This window comes from Hipposideros armiger, unplaced genomic scaffold (genome assembly GCF_001890085.2).
Source record: "Hipposideros armiger isolate ML-2016 unplaced genomic scaffold, ASM189008v1 scaffold_24, whole genome shotgun sequence".
Lineage (NCBI taxonomy): Eukaryota > Metazoa > Chordata > Mammalia > Chiroptera > Hipposideridae > Hipposideros > Hipposideros armiger.
In genome coordinates this window covers 6,648,677-6,673,491 of record NW_017731374.1, presented here as the reverse complement: position 1 = coordinate 6,673,491, position 24,815 = coordinate 6,648,677, and the positions used below count along the sequence as shown (strand labels likewise).

The 24,815-nt window shown below is 45.9% G+C and overlaps 1 protein-coding gene across 5 annotated transcripts in view; it reads right to left on the bottom strand.

Annotated features, from left to right (window-relative positions):
• ZNF618 (zinc finger protein 618) overlaps positions 1-24,815 on the bottom strand; it is a 170,781-nt gene that overhangs the window by 11,641 nt on the left and 134,325 nt on the right. The window contains exons 9-14 of one of the 5 annotated variants that reach the window (XM_019635873.1): positions 22,358-22,417; positions 21,721-21,810; positions 12,336-12,575; positions 8,660-8,743; positions 6,599-6,643; positions 5,491-5,568 (exon numbers count right to left, since the gene is read on the bottom strand). In XM_019635873.1, the coding sequence (XP_019491418.1) occupies positions 5,491-5,568; positions 6,599-6,643; positions 8,660-8,743; positions 12,336-12,575; positions 21,721-21,810; positions 22,358-22,417 (597 nt within the window). The remainder of the gene's footprint in view (positions 1-5,490; positions 5,569-6,598; positions 6,644-8,659; positions 8,744-12,335; positions 12,576-21,720; positions 21,811-22,357; positions 22,418-24,815) is intronic. The other 4 variants (XM_019635874.1, XM_019635877.1, XM_019635875.1 and 1 more) reach the window with 4 other exon arrangements.

Sequence of the window (24,815 nt, the reverse complement as noted above, 5' to 3'; positions counted from 1 at the left end):
TTCTTAGGTATTCACACCCAAAGCATACACAATGAAAGAAAAAAATAGACAAATGGATTTCATCAGAATTAAAAACTTTTGCTCTTCAAAGGCTAGCATCCAGAAAATAAAAAGGCAACCCAAAGAATGGGAGAAAATATTTGCAAATCATACATCTATAGAGGTCTTGTATCTAGAATATGTAAAGGACACTCACAATTCAATAATAAAAAGACAAAACAAAACAAAACCAATTAAAGAATGGAAAATGATCTGAATAGACATTTTTCCAAGGAAGATATTCAAATGGCTCATAAGCACATGCAGAGATGTTGTACATTACTAGTTACCAGGAATATGTAAATAAAAATCACAATGAAATACCACCTTACGTACACAGGATGGCTATAATAAAAAAAAATCAGATAATAAGCCATCAAGGATATAGAGAAATCAGACCCCTTGTACACTGTTGGTGGGAATGTAAAATTGGTACAGCCACTTTAGGAAACAGTCTGGCAATTCCTCAAATGGGTAAACATAGAGTTACCATACGACCCAGCACTTCCACTCCTAGGTATACACCCACAGAGTTAAAAACGTATGTCCCCACAAGGACTTGTACTTGAATATTCACAGCAGGTTTATTCATAGTAGCCCCAACCTGGAGACAATCTAAATGTCCATCAGTTTGTGAATAGATGAACGAATTGTGGTACAGACAATGCTTTACTACTCAGAAATAAAAAGGGGAACTGCCAATAACACAGAGCAACATGGATGAATCTCAAAAGTGTGCTAAGTAAAAGAAGTCAGACACAAACAACTAAATACCGGTTAATTCCATTTATATAAAATTTGGTAAAAAAAAACTATTGTGAAAGAAAGCACATAGCGGCTGCCACGGTTGGGGTGAAGGAAGGAACGGTTTGCAAAGAGGCAAGAGAGAATGTTTTAGGTTGATGGTAATATTATATATTTTGATGGTGATGGTGAGTCAATGACTGTATACATTTGTTGAAACTCTCCAACTGTACTCTTAAATGGGTGAATTTTATTTCTACAAATTATAGCTCAATAAATCCAATTTTTAAGTGACTGAAAATAAACACATTAAAAGAGCAATGGTGGTTAGCTTTCAGTAGTGCGTCTATGGCTGATTCTTCATTTCCTAATTTCTCTACATTTTTCCAATTTCTTTTAATGAACAGATTTTACATTTAAAAAGGAGAAGCACAATTTTAAAATGAAAACCAGCAGCCATTCTTGTTAACTTTCTCCATTGGAGTACAGGGATTTGAAAGCCCTGGATTTGAATCTGGCTCTCTCATGGCTGTCGGTATAAACTCATGTACAGAGCATTAATTATGAACACAAAATGGACTCTAATAATTCTGATAGCTATGTCAGTCACAAAGTGACCACCATGCCCGAGCATCCTGTGAAAGGCGTACCCAGTGAACGCCCTAACCAGGTAACTCCAGACGCAGGGTGGAGTGTGACCACCTGGACGGCTTTATCAGACTGTAGATGGGGGCACCGCACCAACTCTTGAGCATAAAATCAGAGCTCTCTGACAGCTCATCCATCGCTCAAGCCTCAGATGACGAGCTGACAGCTGCACCTGCCCTCGTCCCAGATGGAGCACTTGAAGCCTCGCATCCTGACTGTCTCACCTGCCGGGCCTGACGCCCAACACTATACACCCCAGCACCATAGGGACTCTCGCTGAACACAGGACTCTCTCTCATCTTTCTTTCATAAGACTGTTCACCTTGCTTAACCCTACTGCTTGCAAACCTGTGTGACCCTCACGTGAAACCGCTCTACCTTGACTACTGGAGGCTATCCCCTGGCCAGAGCCTTGGTTAAGGCCCATGGTAAGCCGAGTCAGGAGGACTAGATCCATGGCTTTATTCTAATAAAGTCTGGCATTGTGGAAAGACACAAACGTGTGTGAGACTGCTACTCTGATAGTCCCGTCCCATTCATGACACCTTGAGTTAGACACTTTAACTCTCTGGGGCTCAGTTTCCCCTCCCCTCTCTAAAATGCCAGGACAGGGCAAGCTGCAGGGTGATTTCCTCATTCTCTGACTTTACAGAACTGGGAATAGAGATTCCTCAACCTAACAGTAGATAACAATGTCTAGTATTGGTTGATTAAAACAATTTTTTTTCTCCTATTTCAGATACTGCTGTTGAATGGGTGAGGTACTGAGTAAATGCTCTGTGAGTAGGCTTGATTTATAGCTTGAGCTGGAAATAAGGTTTACTCAATGTAGCTATCAGTACGTAACACACATGCACACGCACACACACATACACATCCGTGAAGGGCAGGATTTAAAGCTGAATAAAGGCTGTCATCAGGGACAGACTGCTGTAGGAAGGAGAAAGCGGTTGTTTCTGGCAGAGGCAAATGGAAAATACGCCCCTTTGCTGTCCGGTCTTATCTTAGAATGTGCCACGGCCCCGAATACTTCACATGTCATCTCCAGAACCCTCACCCAGCCTGTGGGAGCGCTGGTTAGCCCCCTTTACAGATGAGAAGACTGAGACCCAGAGAGGTGAATGGGCTCAGGGGGATTAAGAACTCAGGTGTGGCCATTCCAAAATCCTAAACTGCAACTGCCAACCTGTTTGCCGCCTGGGCAAGTCCCCATGGCTCTCCTGGTTATGGTCCTCCTCAAGGTACTTTAGAAAGGCGCTGGCAGGAATGACGTCTGAGGGGACTCTGCCTCTGCTAACCCTCCACCCCATCTACCTGGCTGAACAGGGTGGTAGTTAGGAGCACAGGCTCTGGAGTTCACTGAGAGAGTTGGAATCCTGGTCTGACACTGTGACTGCATAGCCTTGGGCAAGTTACTTAGCCATTTTGTGCCTCAATTTCCTTATCTGTAACATGGAGCTAATATGAGAGTGCTGTTCTGAGGATTAAGTGAGCTAATATGTGTACAACTCCCAGAATAAGTCCTGGCACCAAGTAAGAGCTCAAACCATGTTAGCAGCTGTGCAACTCTGGGCCAGCGATTATGTTCTCTGAGCCTCAGTTTCTTCATCTGTACTACGGGATGATAACGTCAGCTAGCTAACAGGCTTGCGCAGGAGATCTGATGAATAGAACCACACCTGATACACACTAATCGATCATTAAATGTGAGCTGTCTTTAGTATTATCACTGCCAAAATGCGTTCCTGAACTGTTACCACAGGCAAGGCAGGTTCTCCTACAGCGCAGAAAAGAAGTTTATTAGCGGGAATTACCCTGTGCCATTCAGCAGCCGCTTAATGAGATTGGTGTTATTCGAGGCTGATCCCCCTTATCAGCAGCACTGTGAACTGCGCAGATCATGACGCTTAATTTCTCTCTATGGAGTCAATCCTTTAATCCCAACTCAGCCTGGCTGGGATTCAGCCTGGATTTGCACTGGATTGCCTCCTGCATTCTCTGCCAGCACTGGACCAGAACAAAGCAGCCCAAAGCTTTTCGTGGAAAACAAGTCGAGATGCTTGGGGGCGGTGGGGCCACCACAAGGTTCAGCCTTGATTTGCATTTTAATGGCCTCTGCCCAACTGCCTGAGGGACAGGGAGGGACAGGCACCCAGACTCTTCCCTAATTAGCCTCAGCTTCCAGAAGCTGGCAGAAGGAGGCACAAGTAGAGGACTGGGGTTTCAGAGCAGGAGGAGGAGCGGTGAGGGGGCTGGTCTGTGAAAGTCCCAGTGTGCTCAGGCAGGGGTTCCTGAGCAGCCTCCCAGTTTCTGTCACTGTTCCCCATAAGCTCAGGTCTAAGTGCCCTGAGCTGGCATTTAAGGCTTTCCCTGGTGCAGGATGGGTAACGGCAAAGCAAAGTGGGAGGTGAGACACGTGTAGGTGGAACCGTGGGGTGAGGAAGGCAGCTGGAGAGAGCAGGTTTAGGTGCCCTTGTGTTAGAAATGAAGACTCCTAGAGGGGGGGACAAAGGTGCCAGCCCGAGGTCCTAGGGCACGGAGGCACGCCAGAGCGGGGAGGGGAGCTCGCATGTCTTGGCTGCCAATCCAACTCTGTCCTGATTTTAATAAGTCCATTAGAAATAAATAATAGGCTCCACAAAAGACCATGTGAGTTAGTGCCTACCCTACAGCAGATACCCAATAATTAGATGCCGAATGAATGAATGAATGAATGAATGGAGGTCACGCTAACAGAGCAGGACCTAGCCTTAAAGAGTCTAGCCCTGTGTTACTCTGTGCTAGTCAGGTCAGGCCAGGAAGGTTATATGAAAGATTTGTGAGCCTAAGAGAGGTACAAGCAATAATAATAATAATAATAACAGTAGAAATAACAGCAGCTACCCGACCATTACTGAACCAGCACGTGTCCGGTACTTTTCTTACATCATTTCCAATGCCTCCAGAGGATTACTCTGAGGGAGGGGTGTCAGGGACAGCTAGCTGCCTCCCCCAGATTCCTGTTTGCCTTTGCAGAGTGTTGGGCTGTCTCTGGGTAGCAGCTCTGGGCATTTTTCCTGCCCTTGGAATTTGGGCATATATGACATGTGTCACTTGTCACCTAAAGAGGTAAAAAGCAAAGGGTGCTTCTCTCCCCGCCCACCAGTCACAGAGGCAGGCTCCTGAAGACCCAGGGGAGGATGGAGTCACACAAAGGAAGGACCTCGGGTCCCTGAATCACCATGTGGAAGGCCACCCAACCAGGCCACTTGCATTAGGCTGTGATGTGACTGAGAAAGAAATGATTATGTTAAAACCACTGAGAATTTTCGATTTATCTGCTACAGCAAATAGTGTCTCCCTGACTAAAACAAAAATTAGACCCAAAGTGGGGTGCTACAGTCACAAAAACCTAACATCGGAGGTATGTGTTTGATGGTCTAGAGTGAGGGAGCTGGTTAATGCAAGCTGGAAAGATGGCAAAACAGCTGATAAAAAGGTTACGGCGGGAGCAGACTACTACTAGCCTGTAGCTCCACAGCAGTGGTTCTCAAAGTATGGCCCCTGGCAAATCCTAGGCCACACCCTAGACCTACAGAATCTGAAATTCAGGGTGACTGACGCCTGCTTAAGTTTAGGGATAGCTGCTTTGTGGGACAGTGTCACCATGAATGTGACTCTGCTGAGATGGGGCTGACGCCTCCCCACGCACATCTGTGCACACTCATGTCAAACCACACTCAATTCCCACCTTGACGCTTCCTTCCTGGTCAGCTCCTATTTGGCCTCCAGGCTCAGCACAGGAGCCACAACTTTCTAGAAGCCTTTCTTCACTCCACGCCCACTCTCTGTGCTCCCACCAAGCCCGCTGTCCCCCCAGAGGACAGACCTCCCCCCATATTATAACCGACTGACTGGGGCTCCCTGAGGGCAGCTCCCACGTCCTGTGACCATTTCCTGTGGAGGAATGGCCTTCCCTGGGGGTCTCGGGCTGGCTCCGCCATCTCTGCCTTTTGCAGGGTCTGAGGAAAGGGAGAAGGGAGGGCTGCAGCATCACTGGGGGGCCGCTGGGCCCCTTACCCGCATGGGACTGCATGTGCTCCAACAGGTTGTTGTAGAACTGGAACTGGATCCCACAGGCGCCACAGGTGTAAGGTTCTAGGGGAAAGAATGAGGCAGTCGTTTCAGGGGCAGAGCAACACTGGACACCTTTCTGCTGCGCTTTGGGCACACTGGGAACTGGGAACCCAAACACACACTGGGACTCTGGGCCCAGCCTGTCTGTCCCCGTTGCTAACTAGTGTGGGAGAGGCTGGGGGGAGGAAGGAGTGATGGAGAGAGGAAGGCGTGCAGATCAAGAGACCATCTAATGCAGTCAGGCAGCTATTTATTGAGTGCTTACTGTGTGCCAGGCACTGTTCTGGGCACTGGGGAAGGGCTGGGGAGGACAGCACTAATGGACCAGGAGCTCTCTTAGGCAGAGACCGCGTCTTATTGGTGCCACAGCCCATCTCTCTGCCTGTGGAAGCACACGGCGTCACTGTTTGCTGAGTGAACAAATGAATGAATGTATGAATGAACCAAAAACAAGGCAACAGACACAGAGAGCAGGAAAGGGAGGGGAAGAAGAAACAAGAGAACAGGGTAAAAAAACAGAGAAAGCCATAGAAAAGCAAGAGCAAGCTGGATAAGATGCAGAAAGGGAAGAGGCGAGGGAAGGGATACTGAGAGCACACGTAGGAACGGGAACAAGTCTGCCCATGACCTTTGTCGTCCATCTCCGTGTTCCCAGCACTCCAGTCGGTGCCTGGCATAGAGATGACGGAGGAAGGAGAAGGGGTGCCACGGAGGGTAAGAGAAAGAGCGGAGGTAGATGGCTGACACGGGGCCAGAAGAGGTGTCCGAGGCTACCACCGTGAACAGGAGTGGGGAAGTCTGTGTTCTTGCCAGGGCTGGGGGTGGGCAGAGGCGGGCTGCCCACGGTCAGGGCTTGGCCCCGTCCCACGTCCAAACTCCTCCACCCGCCTGGAGCTGGGTCCTCCTCCTGCCCCCACCAGCTGCCTGGTCTGCCTGGAAGGGCAGCCCAAGGTCAGATGCTCTGGGGAGGCCCCAAGAGCGTGTGGCCAGCGGAGTCCATTCCCTGTCCTGCCTCACCCTCGCCAGCCCCCCCAATGGGACCACCACTTACTCTGCAGGAGAGGGAAAGTATTGGAAACCAGGGGACTTGCAGTTTCTGCAAAAGAGAAACAGTTTAGCTAAGTCTCTTCCAGTCCTGGTGCTCTGAGATGACTGTCGTTATTTCCACTCTGAATAAGTAGAGAGCCAGGTGGGGCTCCCCGAGGAGAGGAAGCATCAGATTCGGGGGGGGGGCGCTGGGGTACGGGGCAGGGCACCATCAGCCAGGGCCATCCCTCTAGGGCACGCTCAACGCTCAAAAGGTGAGCCCACAAAGCACAAGGAGAAAATGCCCATGCGTGGCTGCCCGCTTCGGGGCAGAAAGCTGCTTCTAGGCCCCGGCACCGGGATGGGGGGTGCTTGGCACCAAGCACCAGTGCAGCTACAGCGAGGGCTGTGCTTCTAAGGGCTCTGCCTGATGGAACTTCTCCCCACGCTTTCTGGTGTTGTCAGGTGAGCCTCAGGTGCGGGAGGCAGCAGAGCGGGGCCAGATGGACCAGGCCGGGAATCCTGGCTTCACCGCTTCAAGCTGGTAACGTGGGGGCAACAAAGAACCTCTCCTGAGCCTCCGCGTCCTCATCCAAAAAGTGGTGATAACACTGACCCCGTTTCCCTCGGGGCTGTGGTAAGGATGAAAACAGGTAAGACGCACACAGCTCTGAACACACGCCTGGCACATGGTAAGCGCTCAGTAAATGGGGCTGCACTTGACACCGTGGTTCCCAGTCCTGAATATGAGCTCGGGTAGAAGGAGAGGCTGGCAGCAGAGGCTCCCAAGAGACCGTGGGTCCAGTCCTGGATCTGCTACTTATTCCTGTGTGGCCACTGGGCAGAAGTCCATCCTTTTTAGGCCCATGTCTCAGAGGGTGAAGCAGCTTGGACAAGTCAATAGATACGCTCGCTACCTACACTTTACGAGATCGTGTCAACATTCTTGGGGTTCCCACAGCACACCTCATTCCTTTGCTCAGGGCACTCAGCATATCACTTGGTTTACTTAATTTATGCAGGACACTCACTGAATGTTCACCAGCACAGGGACATGTGTGCTGTTCTCACTTTAGAGCAGAGGACGAATTAAGAGGCTGGACTCTGAGTCACCAGCTCACAGGCAGCAGAGCCGGGGTTCGAACCTCAGCTGGAGATGGGAGCTGGAGCTCAGATTACTACACAGGAACCTCCATGTTCACGCCTGTGCTCCTGGCTGTTTCATCATCTGTCTATACCCAAGCAGTGCCCAGGACGTGCTGGGCACAAGCCAACACCTAATATGGTGAATGAAACCTCAACCGTGCAAGAGAGTGAGTGGGTGCCTTACCTTAATATAACAAAAGTGTCAGAATTGTTTTCCCTTCCTGCCCTGGCTGTCACTGTGCCTTTCTCAGATAGAGGCTGTTGGTGACCACCCGTGGCCCTGCAGGCTGACCTAGGTCTGTCAGGGGTGGTGAGAGGAGGGTTGGGTAGGAGGGGGTGGGGGGACAGTCGCTTTTTGCTGCTCTTTTCTAAGGCACGCTAAACTCTAGGCTCTGCCCGCATCCTGTGGGAGGCGGCCACCAGGGGGCGCCAAAACACCACAAGGAACTTCAGGCAAACCTTGGCTGGTGGGGGCTGGAAGGGAAACTTTGGATGGTCCCTGGTCCTAAGTGGGGCCAGAACTGAGGGCCTCTGGCTATTAGGCCACCGCTTTCTTTACTGCACCCCCTTTGCCTCTCCTGGAAAGAAACTGGCTACAATGTTTACCCTAAAAAACATAGCAATGGCTCTTTTAGGCCCAATGCTCTAGAGCCACGTTAGTGGGCGTTGCAGGCAATGGGGCAGGGGGATTCCTCTCTCCATGGGAAAGGACAAAAAGGGGCCACAGTCCCAGAGATGCCCCCTGAAGCCCAGAGAGATGTTCCTGGAAGAAAAGGCCCCTGAGCTTCTGCCCAGCCCTGGCCTCCAAATTCCCTGCCCCCGCCCCCTCCCAACACCACCATCATGCACCATGAAGACCCCGGCCCACAAAGCGCCTGCTACAAGTGGGAGATGGAGGCAGCAGCCACAGCACAGGGCAGCTGTCATGGGGCACACTCACCGCTGGAGTTTTGGGAGCTGCTATTCGTCTCTTCAAAGTGGTTTTGTGCTTTGCTTTCTACTCTCCGACTGAAAGCACTTTCTGCTGGGTGGGGGACAGGAGAGAGCAAGAGAAAATGGTGATTCATCAGCACGAGGTCCAAAGGGGGGCATGCCAGATGCCGCTCAGAGGCGGGGGCCCCTGGGCCGGGGGAACCAGCAGTGAGGGACTCCAGGACCCCAACCAGATGCCCCAGCTCCTCAGGCTCACCTGAGTTGCCTGATACCTTGTCAGGGCTCCAAGAGACCCTCCTGACAGTGCTAGAGTGGGTGGAAGTCCAGACATGGCGGGATGTGTGGATGACCTGGCCAAGAGCACACAACGAAATCCAGCTGAGTGAGCAGATGGCAAATGGGCCTGGACCTCCCATCTCTGGCCCCTGGGGAGCCACATTTGTGACACTGGGTAATTTGGACCTGCCCCCACTACTCCCTCTGCCAGATTCTGTTGCCACAGGCCCCCAAAGGAGCAGGGAGGATGATGAGACTGTCTCCTAACGGCGGCTGTGGCGGAGAAGGAGGCCAGTTCATTCCAATTCCACAAGCCGAGAGGTCGGTCCCGGGGTGGCAGGGAAGCACCCTGGGAAAGAAGGCGTGACAGGCAGAACTGAGGCAGCCCCACACCTTGGGAGGCCAAAGACCAAGTGAGGTCTGGTCAGCGTTCACCCCGGGGAAGGGACTGGCTCCTGAGAGATTTCTGGGGCATCCCACTTACAGATGGCACTTTCCTGAGTGGTTCACCCTCTCCTGGAAACCCCAGAGGGTAGAGATAGGGTCCAACAAGTGGGAAAACACCAATTTAGGCCTCATTCTCACCCCCACCGGCAGAAGGTACTGAGACAGAATATCCAAGCTGGAAGGTAACTTGGCTTTTCCAAGCTGCTCTTGGCACAACAGGGATGCGAGATGCTCTTCAGGGAACAAGTCAACTTGGAATGAGAAGCCAACCTAGCCCCTTTCTTAAGGAGAAAAAACTCACAGAAGGATATCAAAGGCTCGGAGGAGTGTGACCAGAAAGAGGCCCATTTAGCTTTATCTAACCCAGCCTTCCCAAATGTATGTGGTCCCCGAAGCCCATTTTTAAAATATCAGATTCCTTAATATTCCTCAAAAATGGTGATTTCAGGAACCCACTTTGCGAAATGCCACTTGTCACCCAGTCCATCCCACGCCCGAAGGGCAAGTGCTCAGACCGTGGGGGCGGGGGTTCCTAATGATCACTGATGCGAGAGAAAACCAGAGGCGGCTCCTACAGGCCCTGCTCACTGCCCCGGCCCCCACAGCGCCTCCTGACGCAGCCTCCTTTTGCAGAGGCTGTCCCCAGCATCATGAGCACAATCGTGTCTGCAAGACGCCTGGACAGAGAGCGACACGCTGGCCTCCTTCAAGATGCCATCTGTAAATTGGCAAAGCCCCTCAATTCTTTGTCTAGAAGAAGGGGGGGGCCCTCATTTACTGAGCACCTACTATGTGCCAGGCACTAACCCAGACACCTTACACCCAGGGTCTCCCTAAATCCTCCCTGATAGCTCTGTGAGGTCCACATTGTCATTTGAATTTTACAAGTGAAAAACAGAGGCGAGTGAGGTCATCAAGTTCCTGGGGCTGGATACGCGGCTAACCCTCTAAGATAGCAGAATAAGCAGACGTCATTCTCCAGGCAAATGCTTCATTTTTTAACAAGTGATTCTTTTCTCCATCTTAATCCTTATGTACACAGGGGGATGCTGACCTGTCTTGGAGGATCTTTGTGCAACCTAACCAACTTAGGACAACTGAGGTTATAATTAGTTTCCTATTACTCAGTTGACAACGCAAATTTTGATCAGCTATCCCTGCCATAGGCCCTGTGGCTGCAGACTAGTGGGCAGTACCGTAGGTGAAATCCCGCACACCCACACAGGAAGAGTTGCCTATTCTGGCATGACAAGGGCAGTGACAACTTCCAGCTCTAACACGCAGGTTCCTGCTTGCAACCTGGTATCCTCTGCCCTGCCCACCTGGTAAACTCAAGTGTGACACCCCCGCCCCAAGTCTTCCAAGTCACAGAAAGGCAGCCAGAGGCAAGACCCTTAGCTTGCTGGATGCTTACTTGGGGACACTGAGGTCTGAGAGCCGCCCCAAACCACACAGCCCCTTGCAGGCAGGTCTCTGCAGAAACTATGGATGTAAAAACTCCCAGCCCCAAGGTCAAGAGTAAAAAACAAGATCTGAAAGCCATGATCTCGCAGTTAATTAGTTGAGCCAACATCTACCCGCAACGAGCCCATGATGACCAGTCTGGTTCTAACCAATTTATGACTATTGTTGCAAAAATACAACGGCTATTGGCTTTTCTCAAAACAGTACCTGAAAAGCCATTACTTTCAAGGTTGATTAACTACTTACTCTCCTTTTGGGAGATCGAAGCACAACAAGCATATCTTCAGACATTTTTAAGAAACACATCCTTGCCCAAAAGGAACCTCCTGAACCAAAGAGTAGAGGCAAGCACAGCTCGTCACTTGGCTATGCCACTGGTCCACTTTACTGGGTCATTGAACCCAGTTCTCCATTTGATCGCTTGTATATTTAATGCATGGCTGTGGGTCTCTTGAAAGCAAGTGAAAGACCCACAGTCCCAGAGGGACCACATCATCTCTCTACCCTGTGTCCCACATATTCAGGCTTGGGGCCCAAAGTTCATCCCATCCGGGTATGAATCAGGATTCCTGACAACTTGGGACATAGCACATCTTATCAGTTGTCCCGGGGGAAATGCTGCTGTGAACTTATCACTGCCTGTTCACTGTTTTGGAGTCTGAGCCCCTTTGTGCACGAACACAGAAAACACTGGAGCTGGCATCCCTCGGTCTCCTGCTGGGCTACGGCTCATGTAGTGATTTTACGGGTAGTACTAGGTAGAGGCCAAGAGAACAGAGCTCCAGGTCAACCACTCTGCTTCAAGGAGAGCAGCTCGTCATAGAAATGAGTTTTTGGATTGGGTTTTCTGAAAGACGGGGGATTCAATCTCATGCCAAGAGGGGTCAGGCAGGTGATGTGAATGAATGAACTGAGCTGGATGTAAGACAGACAACAGTGTGATCACAATGAGGAATGATACCTGCCACATGGCCATTATGTTGAGGAGGCAGGAGGGAGTGGTGCGGACTGTGGAAAACTGGAGCACACATGCTCTATGAAAAGAGACAGCTGTGACTCAGCCCCAAGCCAATTGTCGTCCTGCAGGAAAGTGGGCCCAGAACTGCCAGATCTGACTTTTCAATGCCAGCTAGAAATCAAGTTTTACATAAAAATCTCTTAATGTTCAAATGTTGGCAATGAATTAAAAACGTTTTTATAAACACCTTTGGCCATGACTTGGGAAAAAATATTCTATTTTATTTTTTTAAAGTTTGCAAATTATCTTGTACAACCCTCTAATTTTGGGAAAGAAAGTCTAGACTCAAGAGAGGTTAGGTGGCTCGCCATAGTCAGAGGGCCAGCCAGAGGTACAGCTAGGACCCAGATTCGTCCCAGAAAACTAGGGGACTTCCACTCTCATTCCTGCAAGGGAACAATGACCCAGGGCACAGCTGTGGCAGGTGGGTGAAGTGCAGGGAGTGGAAGAAGTGTGGGGTGACATAGGCCATTGGTACCTGCGGTTGCCTTGCTTGCCGGAGATCCTGAATTTGGAGTGCGGAACGTCTGGGTTTGGGTGGCTGGAGGGGTGCGGTGTAAGAGGGTGGCGCATCGGACCACGGAGGCCGAAGCTTTTTTCCCCGACTGGTTCGTCTGGGTCTTCGCTGCCACGAAGCGTGGAGATGGGGAGACCTCTGGATGTGAACACTCAGAGCCTGTGTCTGGATCGTCCGGTGGCTCCCACCCGGGGGCGGTACCTGAGAGGGTCACGCTCTCAGTCCCCGAGGGCCCTCAGAGCTGGCCGAGTAAGTGGCCTCGTGAGCCACAGACCCTATGCTCGAGGGTTGAAGCCCCTTCGCAGTCCACAGAAAGCAAACACTCTCGCTTCTACCAGGAGCCCAGGAAAATCCAGGAGTCTAGAACCTGCCCCAGCTTCTCCTTGAGGGGAGCCTATTTTACATGTTATCTCCCCACTGGCCCCAAGGGTGTAAGGGAGATGGGGACGCAGAGGCTCAGAGAGGTACAAGTATCACTCCAGGGCCACAGAGCAGGTTGGGGCTGAGCCAGAATGAATTTCCCAGGCTCCTAACTCATTTCACTCAATAATTTGCACCATCTGTTGACCTTCTCAAATGAAATGTTATCAGGTTGAAATTCCTATCTGGGCTTTCACTGAGAAAGAAAGAAAGAGTTTTAGACAGACTGGCTGATTGCTCTTGTAGGAAACATATGAGATCTTTATACGTAAGAGATGTTTAAAAAGTAAGAGATGTTTCTGTAAACCTGAAAATTTAACTGGAGGAAAAACATTCAGAGAATATAAGGATGTGAAAAAAGTAACTATGCAGCTGAGAGGGCGGAGAGACCCCCTGGTCTCTCGGAAACCTCTCCTAGGTAGAGGGGGGTGAGAATGCATTCGAGGCAAATGGGAATAGTGTGCTCAAGGCTGGAGGTGGACATGAGCGGGAGACATGATACAGGAGGAGCCTATTTGGGAAACCCTCCTTGTGGATTTTAGTCTTAGAAAGAAAACTGGAGACCTTACACTTTTGGCTGTGCTGGAACAACTGGTATGGGACTAGCCCTCCTCCAAATTCAACTGTAAAGCTGGACAAAATACACGAAACAACAGTTTTCAGACCTTGAACAGCAGGAGGCGCAGGACTGTGATTCACAGAAGACCTTCCATGAGCCCCTGCCTGGAGAGCCCTTCTGGGCCATGGCACGGAAGTGAAACCCAAAGGAAGCACTGCGATCTCGCTGAACTGAGGGGACAGTGATCAGAGTGCAGCGCCCCTGAGATGGCTGCAAGTTGCAGGGCAGAATAACAAAGAGGAGAGAATCAGGCAAAAAAAAAACCAACACACACACAAAAAACTCCAGAAATGTGCAGAGGAGCCCCATGAAGTCTTTAGCTGAATGCCAAACTCAAGCGTGCAGAAGGAGCCTGGCAGCCAACAGCTATTGGGGGGCTATGAGCTGAGGATCCAGAGGCTGTACAAGGTTAGAGGATATTTGAGATCCCACCTGCCATTCAGGAGAGACCTTGCTGAATACCTCGGGCATTCAGTCAAGACCCAGAGAAGCCAGGCCTTGAAAAGATGACTCTAATCCTAGAATGAAGACTATAGCACTCCCCACCTTATCGACAGGGGATGCATGCCAAGATCCCCAATGGCTGCCCGAAACCATGACATACGAGACATACCTAAATACCAAATCCTAGACATACTGTGATTTTTGCTCTGCTATGATAGTTTAACTTATAAATCAGGCACACTGAAGGAAAACAAGGCTGAAACACTAAACAGAGCTTCAGTTGATCTGTAAATATCATCACACAAGCTAATATATATGTAAATAGTCTCAATAAGAGGTGAAAGAGAAATTGGGAAAGAAAAATATTTACAGAAATACTGACCGAAAATTTTCCAAATTTGGTGAAAAATATAAATCCACTGATCCAGAAGCTCAATGAACCTCAAACAGGATAAACCCTAAGAAAACTACACACCCCTAATCAAATTACTAACAACCAGTAATACAGAGAAATACTTAGAATCATCCAGAGAAAAGAGATACATTAAATACAGAACAACCAGAATGACCTGACTTCTCATCAGAAACAACGTAAGCCAGAAGATAAAAGAATGACATTTTTAAAGTGCTGGAGAAAAAAAAAATCTCAACCTAGAATTGCATATCCAGAGAAAGTATCCTTGAAAAGAAAAGATGAAATAAGAACATCTTCAGTTAAGAGAGTCTTTACGAACAGACCTACAATATAAGAAATGTTAAACGAAGTTCTTCAGGGAATAAAGGAAAATTATAATAGAAGGAATTCAGATTTATACAAAGAAAACTACAGAAAATGGTAAATATGTGAGCAAATATAAAAAGTATTTTTTTCATCTCTTAATTACTGTAATGAATAATTTAAAGTACAAAAATAGCTGTTGGGTTTCTAACTTATTTAGGCTTATATGTATGATAAGAACAGCACAAAGGGCAGGAGAGTAAAATGAAAGTATGCTGTTTTAAGATTCTTACATCATGTGTGATACGTTATGATATAAATTCATGGTAGACTATAATACATTAAAGATGTATATTATTGGGGCCGGCTGAGTGGCTCAGTTAGTTAAGAGCTCACTCAAGAGTGTGAGCTCTGAGCAACAGCAGTTCGAGTCCCGGCCAGAGCTGAGCTGCCACTGAGCTGCTAACAGATGGCAGGATGGCTCAGCTGAAAAAAAAAAAAAAGATGTATATTATAAACCACAGAGTCACCACTAAAGAAAAAGATATAGCTAGGAAGCTAACAGAGGAAATTTTTTAAATTATTGATTAATATTAAAGAAGGCAAGAAAAGAAGAAAAAATGAACAATAGAAATGGGGCAAATAGAAATACAAGAAGACGGTAAACTTAAAATCCAACCATATCAATAAATTACATTAAATGTAAGTGGATTAAACACTTCATTTACAAGGGAGGGATTGCCAGACTGGATAAAGGGGTGAGAACCAACAACATGTATGCACTTCATAAAGACACACATAGATTAAAAAGGAAAGGCTGTAAAGAGATATACCATGCAAACACTAATCCTAAGAAAGCTGTAGTGACTATATTAATATCAGATAAAGTACATTTCAGAACAATGGGTATTACCAGAGATAAAGAAGGGCATTGCACAATTTTGAAAGGGTCAGTTCATCAACATATAATGATCCTAAGTGTGTGCACCTAAAAACAAAGTTTCAAAATACATAAATCAAAACCTGACTGAACTACAGTGAGAAACATCATTATCTACAATTAAAGTTGTGGATTTTAATGCTTCTTTCTCAGGATTTGATAGAAAAAAGCATATATATATTTTTAAAGCCTGAAAAGGTATAGTGGTTTGAACTACATTATCAGTCACTGTAACCTAATTGACACTCCACTCAGGGAATACTCTTTTCAACTCATTCTATGAGGCTAGCATTACTCTGATACCCAAATTAGACAAGAAGATTACATGAAAAATAAAGTACACTGCTGGTTGGAATGTGAAATCGCATGACCGCTTTGGAAAACAATTTGTTTCTTAAAAGTCAAACATACACCAGCCATTCCATTCCCAGGTATTTACCAAGGACGAATAAAAGCATTTGTCCATACAAAGATATGTACAGCAATGTTCACAGAAACTTTATTTTTATTAGCTCCAAACTGGAACCCATATGTCCATGCGTGAGTAAAGAAAACTGTGGTATCTATACAGGTCTTAGAATCAATATCATTTTGTTCAATGTTATTTCATTCTATCATTGATGAGATGCTGTAGTAACTTAACTCTTGTTTATATCAATTAGCCTATGGTAAAATTAGTTTTGTTGTTTGTCGTTTCATTTAAAGTCACAGATCCTGTTGACAATGTCAAGTGAGGACTTACTATATGAGGTCCGACAATTAAGTTCGCAAACTTGCTGCCATGATGTTGCTAACCTTTTTTGATATCGGAGGGATTTTTCATTGTGAATTTGTACTAACCTTTTTTGATATCGGAGGGATTTTTCATTGTGAATTTGTACCAACTGGACAGTTAACCAAGTTTGCTATTTGGAAGTGCTGAAAAGGCTGTGTGAAAAAGACGACCTGAACTTTTCACCAACAATTCATGGCTCTTGCATCACAACAATGCACTAGCTCACACAGCACTGTCTGTGAGGGAGTTTAGCCAGTAAACAAATAATTGTATTGGAACACCCTCCTTACTCACCTGATCTGGCCCCCCATGACTTCTTTCTTTACCTGAAGATAAAGGGAATATTGGAAGAAAACATTTTGATGACATTCAGGATATCAAGAGTAATACGACGACAGCTCTAATGGCCATTCCAGAAAGAGTTCCAAAATTGCTTTGAAGCATGGACTAGGTGCTGGCATCAGTGTATAGCTTCCCAAAGGGAGTACTTTGAAGGTGACCATAGTGATATTCAGCAATGAGGTATGTAGCACTTTTTCTAGGATGAGTTCGTGAACTTAATTTTAATTGTCAATTAAAATGAATGAAGTACTTACTGCTATATGCAAACATAGATGAATCTTAACACAATTATGGTAAGTGAAAAAAGTCAGACACCCCCTTCCCCCCATAAGAGTACATACTATAAGATTCCACATACGCACTCATATGCAATATTCTAGAAAATGCAAACTAATCTAGTAATAGGAAGCAGATCAGTGCTTGCCTAAGGATGGGGTAATGGTAAGTGAGGGATTTTGGGGAGTGATGGATATGTTCATAATCTTGATTGCAATGATGGTTTTACAGGTGTCTACATAGGTCAAAACTTATCAAACTGTACACTTTAATACAAGCCCTTTATTGTAGGACAATATACCTCAATACAGGTGTTTAAAAAGCTTCACCAGAAAAATTTATTTTCTTGATTATGACCATCATTAACAAACCACTGAGTGAGCATGGGGCACTCTGTTAATCCTAGGACTGTAGTTCTCTGCCCGTGAGGAGTCAGTTTTGGGAATGATATTAAAGTCAGGTAAAATTCTGGAAAATTTCAGGTAGAAGTGATCAGAAAACATGTTCTTGAAAGCTAACTCTGCAAACTACTGTAGGCCTTAAAGTAATTCAGATACCTATTCAAGAAAAAGAAGTTTCAAAGAAGGAAGTCATTCTTCTGGCAAAGAAAAAAACATCCCAACATTGTAACCTTCTTCAGTTTATTTCACAGGTTGACTTTCTGATACTCTAAATGTATTTTTAATGAAGTATAGGCATAATAACTTCTTAAAAATATCAATCCACATTAATTCACCAATCAGAATAAAAGAATCACAGAATCATCTCAACAGATGTAGAAAAAACATCTTTATGATAAAAACTTTCAGTAAACTAGGACTTAGACTGTAACTTCCTCAACTGATAAAGGGCAAGTATCAACATAATACTTGATGAAAATGATGATATTTAATGATGAAAAACTGAACCTTATGATTGGGAATAAGGTAGAGACAGCCACTCATTTCTCCTGTTCAACATTGTACTGGAGGGTTCTAATCAGTATAGTAAAGAAGAAAAATAGAATAAAAAGAAAAAAATAAAGCTGTCTTTATTAGCAGATAATATCAATATGTACAAGAAAAATCCTAAGAATCTACAAAAAACCTATTAGAACTAATAAGTGAATTTAGCAATACTGAATTCAACATTGAAGTCAATATTGAGAAATCAATTGTGCTTACATGTACTACCAACAATGACTAGAAAATTAAAAAATCACCGTAATATAAAAAAATACATAAAATATTTAGAGGCAATTTAACGAAATATGTGCAAGACCTCTACTCTGAAGGTACAAACTACTGCTGACAGAAAGTAAGAGACCTAAATACTTGGAGAGATATACCATGTTCATAGATCGGAAGACCCAATATTATTATGATGGCTATTCTCCCCAAATTGGTCTACAGATTCAGTGTAATTCTAAATAGAATCCTAGTTATTATTTTGTACAAATTGGCAAGAAGACTAACATTTACAAGGAAAAGATCCTAGAATGGACAAATATTCTTTAAAAAGGACAACACTGAAAAACTGAGTACCTGATTTAATACTTACTATAAAGCTCTAGTAAATAAGACCATGTTGGCATAAGCACAGACAAATAAATCAATGGCACAGAAATAAACTCATTTATTTATACATTCAATTGATTTTCAACGAAGGTCCCAATGCAATGTAATGTGGAAAAGGCAATCTTTTCCACAAATCATGTTGGAGCAACCAATATCCTTATGGAATGAAATGAATCTTAACTCATACCTCTCATCATTTACAAAAATTAACTTGAAATGCATCACAGACAAGCTAAAATTATAAAGCTTCTAAAAGATAATAAAGGAGAATATCATCACCATCTTGAGATATATAAGGGTATCCTGGGTGGGACCCAGAAAGCACTAACCATAGAAAAAAATGATAAATTAGACTTCATCAAAATGAAAAACAACTGCTCATCAAAAGACACTATATGAAAATCAACAGACATGATGAAGACAGAGAAAATATTCCCTATATGTAGATATACATATATCTGATAAAGGCCCCAATCTAGAATATATAAAGAACTCCTGTAACTTATTAAAAAGACAAACAATGCAACCAAAAAATAGGCAAAAGATTTCAATAATTTCCAAAGTAAATATACAAAGGCCCATAAACAACTGAAAAAGTGCTCAACACCATTTCTTTAGTCATCAGGAAATTACAAATGAACAACATGAGATACCATTAGACAATCCCCAGAATAACTAGAATTAAATAGACCACTGCCATCAAGTGTTGGCAAGAACGGGGAATCCGTGACTGGTGGGAGTAAGATGCTGCAGTCATTCTGGAAAACGGTTAGTGAGTTCTTAAAAGTTAAACATTCTCTCTCCCCTATGACCTAGCAATTCCAGTCCTTGGTATTTATCCAAGAGAAATGAACACATCTGTCCACAAAAAGCCTTGTACAAGCATTTTCATAGCAGCTTTATTCATAACAGCCTAAAACTGGAAACAACTCAAATTAACAAGCAAACGGCTGAACCAACTGTGGTATTTTTCATACAATGGAATATTGCTCAGTAGTAAAAATGAGCTGATGTGAGTGTGTGTGAGTGTGTGTGTGTAACAATATGTATGAATCTTAAAAATACTTTGCTGCATGAGAGCAGCCAGACACAAAAGAGTACATACTATTATGACTCCATTTGTAAGAACTGTTGCAGCCAGCCTAGGTCCCGCTGGATATTCTCATGAGACCCAGGGCTGGCCCTGGGTACCACTTAAGCCGTGAAGTCCAGTCCCTAATTCCACACAGAACCCACGAACATACATATCTCTAGATCTAAAGGAGGGGCTATTGGTCAGCCTTGAAGAATCAGTCCTCTGTTAGATCTAGCCTAAATCTCTCATGCTATATTTTAAACACAGATGACCCTAGAGTCCCCAGACTTTAGTGATAGAGAAGAGAGATTTATTCAACAAACAGATGCAGAAAGACAAAGAAAGAGAGTCCATAACAGAGAGAAAAAGAAAACGAACAACAGAGAAAAGCAGACAGCAGCTGTTCAGGAGAGAAGCACCTGGATGTTAAGGAAGAAATCGGGGTGCAGGCAACGACCCTTTCGTGTTGTACCATCTGACATGTGATGCAGGATAGCTTCAAAATTAAAAGTATGGGCCTGGAGCTTGCCTGCCAAGGTTGAAAGCCAAGCTCCCCCTCTTATTAACTCCATGATTACAATGTGTTCTAGAAAGAGCGATTTGGGGGACGCGCAGAAGCAGCACTGAAGGTATTCTCCAAAGGCTGAAAGCATGGTTGCAGGCTGGCCTTGTAACTAACCGCTAACTGCATTCTGGGCAGCATCCGCTCTGGGCGTCAGGCAGCAGGGCAGCTGCCCACAGAGCTGCCAGTCCCGGGCCACGGAAAGAGGGGTCCACAGAGGGGTCCAGGCCATGGTGCTCACGCCCAGCCACAGCCCTGATGACTCAGCACCATCAGTGGGTCAAATGGATGGGTCATGCCCACTAAGTGGAAGCTGTATCCTCTCTCCCCACACAGGACCTGGACATGTGGTGGGAACTGGATAACCCCTATGTCCCTAGCCTGGGTGGCAGGATGGGTTTCTGTAGTTGGGCCACCAGGGATGCCTGCCTGAGGGTTTCCTCACACTGCAGATGCCTAGAATTCAGAGCCCAGAGCTGGAAAGGCCTCCAGGGCTCCCACAGATGGGAAACCTGAGCCCAGAGAAGGGAAGTGACAGGCACAAGGTCCCCCAGCAGTCAGAGGCTGAGCAGGACAAGAATCTTAAACCCGTTATCGACCTCGGGACAGGGGCTATCACCCATGACCTCTGTTGTTTTGGCCAGCAGGGAGGACTTCCTGGGGAACCTGCCTGCACCATCCTCTAAGCTCTGGACACCTCTTCCAACCCACCTGAATGTCCTTGGCTGGAGGTCATCCGGCCTCCCAGACTAGGCAGCTTAAAACCTGGCTGACCTTGCGTTACTCCCCCCTCCCTGTGTTTGGGCCTAAGTCTCCTCTCCCAGAGGCAGTGGAGGGGGATCTACATGGCTCTGCCCTGAGAAACAAAAGAGGGGGTGTTCCCACGGCTGCTCCTAAACATCCCACCCTGCTGCCCTGAGGCCCTGGTTAAGCCCCACCCCGGTCATCCTGGTTGGGGACTGAGGGCCTCCTAGTTCATATACTTGGGGAATCTAAGCGTGGAGCCCCCGCTGACATCCAGAACAGAGGTTGGGAAAGCAGCGGCATCAGGAGAAGGGAAGGCCAGGGTGTCTGCGTGGGAAAGGCCCTTAGAAACTGTTCCCCTCCAGTCAGGGGAGGGAGGCGAGAGTGGGGGGGGCCAGAGGCAAGGATGAGGCCCACTCAAGGGCGCACACACACGCCTACGACCCTGCTCAGGACGAACACCCAGGGCTCCGAGGCCTGGCTTAGCGCGCCCTCTAACTTCTTACCCTTTCCACCACCAAGGGCACAGAGGGAGCTGTCCTGTCCAGTTGGCCATGGCCTAGCTTGGGTTAACCCCTTCAGGGCTCAGACCGAGGCTGCATCACATGGCGCTGGCTTTGCGGGGCGGGGATTCAGGAACCACTTGGATAAGTGGTGCCCACTCTGAATCCACCAAGGGAGGACTCAGGCTTTTCTGTCTTAAGGGTAGGGCTTTCCTAGCTATTCCAGCTACTAGAGTAAGGTGACCCCAGGTCGCCTCTGGACGCCTAGAGATTGGCCCACATCAAGCTCCCCTTTTGCTTTCACCCTCCTCTGGCAAAGCCCCCGAGCCCTCTGGCTGACCCACCCCTCCACCAACAACAAAAGGTACTCACTGATGGGGGCATGTAAGGCCACGTGCTCCTGGTAGGGCGTGTAGTACTTGTACTGCTTGCCGCAGAATTCACAGGTGTAGTTACCAGTTTCTGTCCAAGAAGAAGAGGAAAGTGTGGGAATAGACGCCAGGCTCCCATCCAGAAACGCAGCAGTGTCCTCCCTCCCCCAAAACTCTGCCTCATTCTGGGACCATCAGCTAGCATCAGGAGCCCAGGTGAGTTGACTACCTGGGTTCAAATCCCAGCTCTGCCATTTCGAGCTGTGTGACCTTGGGCAAATCTCTTAACCTCTCTGTGCCTCAGTTTTCCTATCAGTAAAACGGGGATAATAATAGGACCACCTTATAGGATTGCTGTGAGGATTAAATTTATACGTCAAGTGCTTAGAACAGTACCTGGCACACACTGTTCTCCTTCATCACTCCACCCCCTGGCCCCAGTGCTCAGGAAGTGTGTGGTGACCCAAGTTAACCTCTAGTGCCAACCTTCCTATCAGCCCCATTGCAAACCCTGTCCTCGGCAATGGCCACACTTGGTTCCCCTGTCTCCAGGACCTTCCCTGCCCCCAAGCACCCCCCACCCCCCCAGCAGAAGAGGTCACTTCTTCCTCTCAGGTCCCACGCAACTTTATCTTTACCTCTCTTTTGGGTCTGCCTAACTTCTTTCTTCTTAAAAATTTCTGATGTAATATTGTTCACTGGGGGAAAATTATAAAATACTGATAAATACAAAATTTAAAAAATAAAGAGAAATTTCAATCATCTGTAACCCCCAAAGAATAGCAGCTACCCCTTGGGTAGAACGTGCACCTCGCCCCTTGTCCCAGGTCCCACCCCTCACTCCCATCTCATCTGGGGCGTGCTTCTCACTGACATCATCTGCCTGGCTCCTGCGAATTAGCAGCCCTGATCTATATCTTCTTTGTAACCTGGTGCATTCAATCGACAATACTTTGTGGACATCTTGCTCAATCAATAAACTTCGATCTCTACTGCATTTATTGGCTGCACGGTTCCCACTGGACTTCAGAATTTGCTGAGCCCATCTCCTACACCAGTGGGCATTTAGATTGTTTCAAAACTTTTTTCCTTATATGAAAAAAAACGCTGTGATCCACACATCCTGGTAGAAATTTTTGCATGTTTGCTCATTATTTTTGCACATCATTGCAAAATAAAGATTATTGTGCATAATCTTTGCACATTATTTCCACAGGATAAATTAAGGGTATGCATTTTTAAGGTTATTGATAACCATAACACCATGAACCATCAAAAGGTTGGTCCAAATTTTATCTCACTCAGAAAGATGTGAAAATGTTTCCATACACTGTAGCCAGCATTAAGTATTACTCTCTTCTTAAACTGTGACTGATATGGGGAGCTGTAACGCACTGCTGGGTTTTTCCCACTTCTTTGAGGTTTAAGGAAATTGACTATTTTTCATGTTCAATTAACTATAGTTTTTCTTTTGTGACTTTCCCATTTGTGTTTACAGCCAACGTTTCTATAGGTGTATGTACCTTTTTTAAATCACTAAGAACTCTGTAGACAGATGAAGAACACCAACCTTTTGTCCTATATGTTAATCACAAGTAGTTTTTTCTCAGATTGGCTTCTTATTTTGTTTACGATTTTTTTCTCTCAATATAGAAGCTTTAACATTTTTCACAGTTAAATGATTTTTGTAACTGATTCATGAACACTGGAAAAGCTCTCTGTGCTGTTTGTAGGCTTCAAAGTTGTTAGGCCAGCTGTATTAATTCTTCGTATGCTTGCTCTGTCAAAGGCTAAATGTGATAAATCCTTCCATTTCACTGTATTTCTAAATTTATTTTGTAGCGTTAGATACAATGTTGTCTGATGTATGTGGGTTAGGGAGGTCAAAATATTCACTGTGACCTGTACCTTTTTTCTTAACATTATCCTATTTTCTAACACAGTGCTTCTCCAAGTGTGGTCCCTGGACCAGCATCGCCTGGGAACCTATTAGAAATGCAAATTCTCAGGACTTACCTAAGACACACTGAAAGAAAAATTCTAGGAATGGAATCCAGTAACCCGTGTTTTAATAGGACCCCTAGAAAATTCTGACGCATGGGAAAGTTTAAGAACCACTGCTCTAACATTTAATTACCCAGTTTTATTAGTTCATCTGGCATTGCTATTAATTCTTGGTGATTATTTTGTCAGATCCTCTTTTCCACATGTTTGCATGTGCCTGAAGACATTTCCCTAAATTTTCCTGCACTTTTATTCATTAAACAGATACTGTGCTAACTGCCGGCACCAAATATTGAACAAAAAGACTCACGGTTCCTGCCTTCAAGGAGCTTACAGTCTGGAAAAGGAGACAGAAAAATCAAATAATCACACAAACTTAACACTGCAACCATGATGTGCGCTCTTAAAGAGATATTTACAATGGTATGAAAATTCTAATAGGGAATTCAATTTAGTTAGGGACGTAGCAAAGAGTTTCTTGAGAAAGAGAAGGGTACAAGATAAGGAAATTAACTAGGTATACCTCTAATAAACCATTAATAATTGGATTATTTGAAATTAACCTGAGAATTTTTGTCTTCTAATAGAGGAGATCATGCCATTTGCTTTTATTGCTATAATTGACTTGGTTTTACTCCACGATTCTTTTTTTCCCCCCATGCTCCACCACCTTTTCTGGTTGTTCCCTTAGTTTTCAGTTGTTTGACACATAAACTCATTTCTTTGCCTTTCCATTATTCTCCAATATTCAATTATTTTCCAACATTCTTCATTGTTTTAGACAGTATATAAGATATTTCTCTAATTGTTATATATGAAGCAGGAAATTACATTTTCACATTTATTACCATTGAGAAGAGTTTAACTCAGTGCTTCTCAAACTTCAGCATATGTAAGAATCATCTAGAGAGATTGCTACAACACAGATTGCTGCCCCCGCCCCCAAGGGTTCTGATTCCATAGGCCTGTTGTGGGACCTAAGAATTTCTATTTCTAGTAAGCTGTTAGGAGATGTTGCTACTGCTGGTCTGGGGACCACACTGTAAGCAGGACTGGCTTAACCTTTACTGTATACACCCCCTATTACTTCCT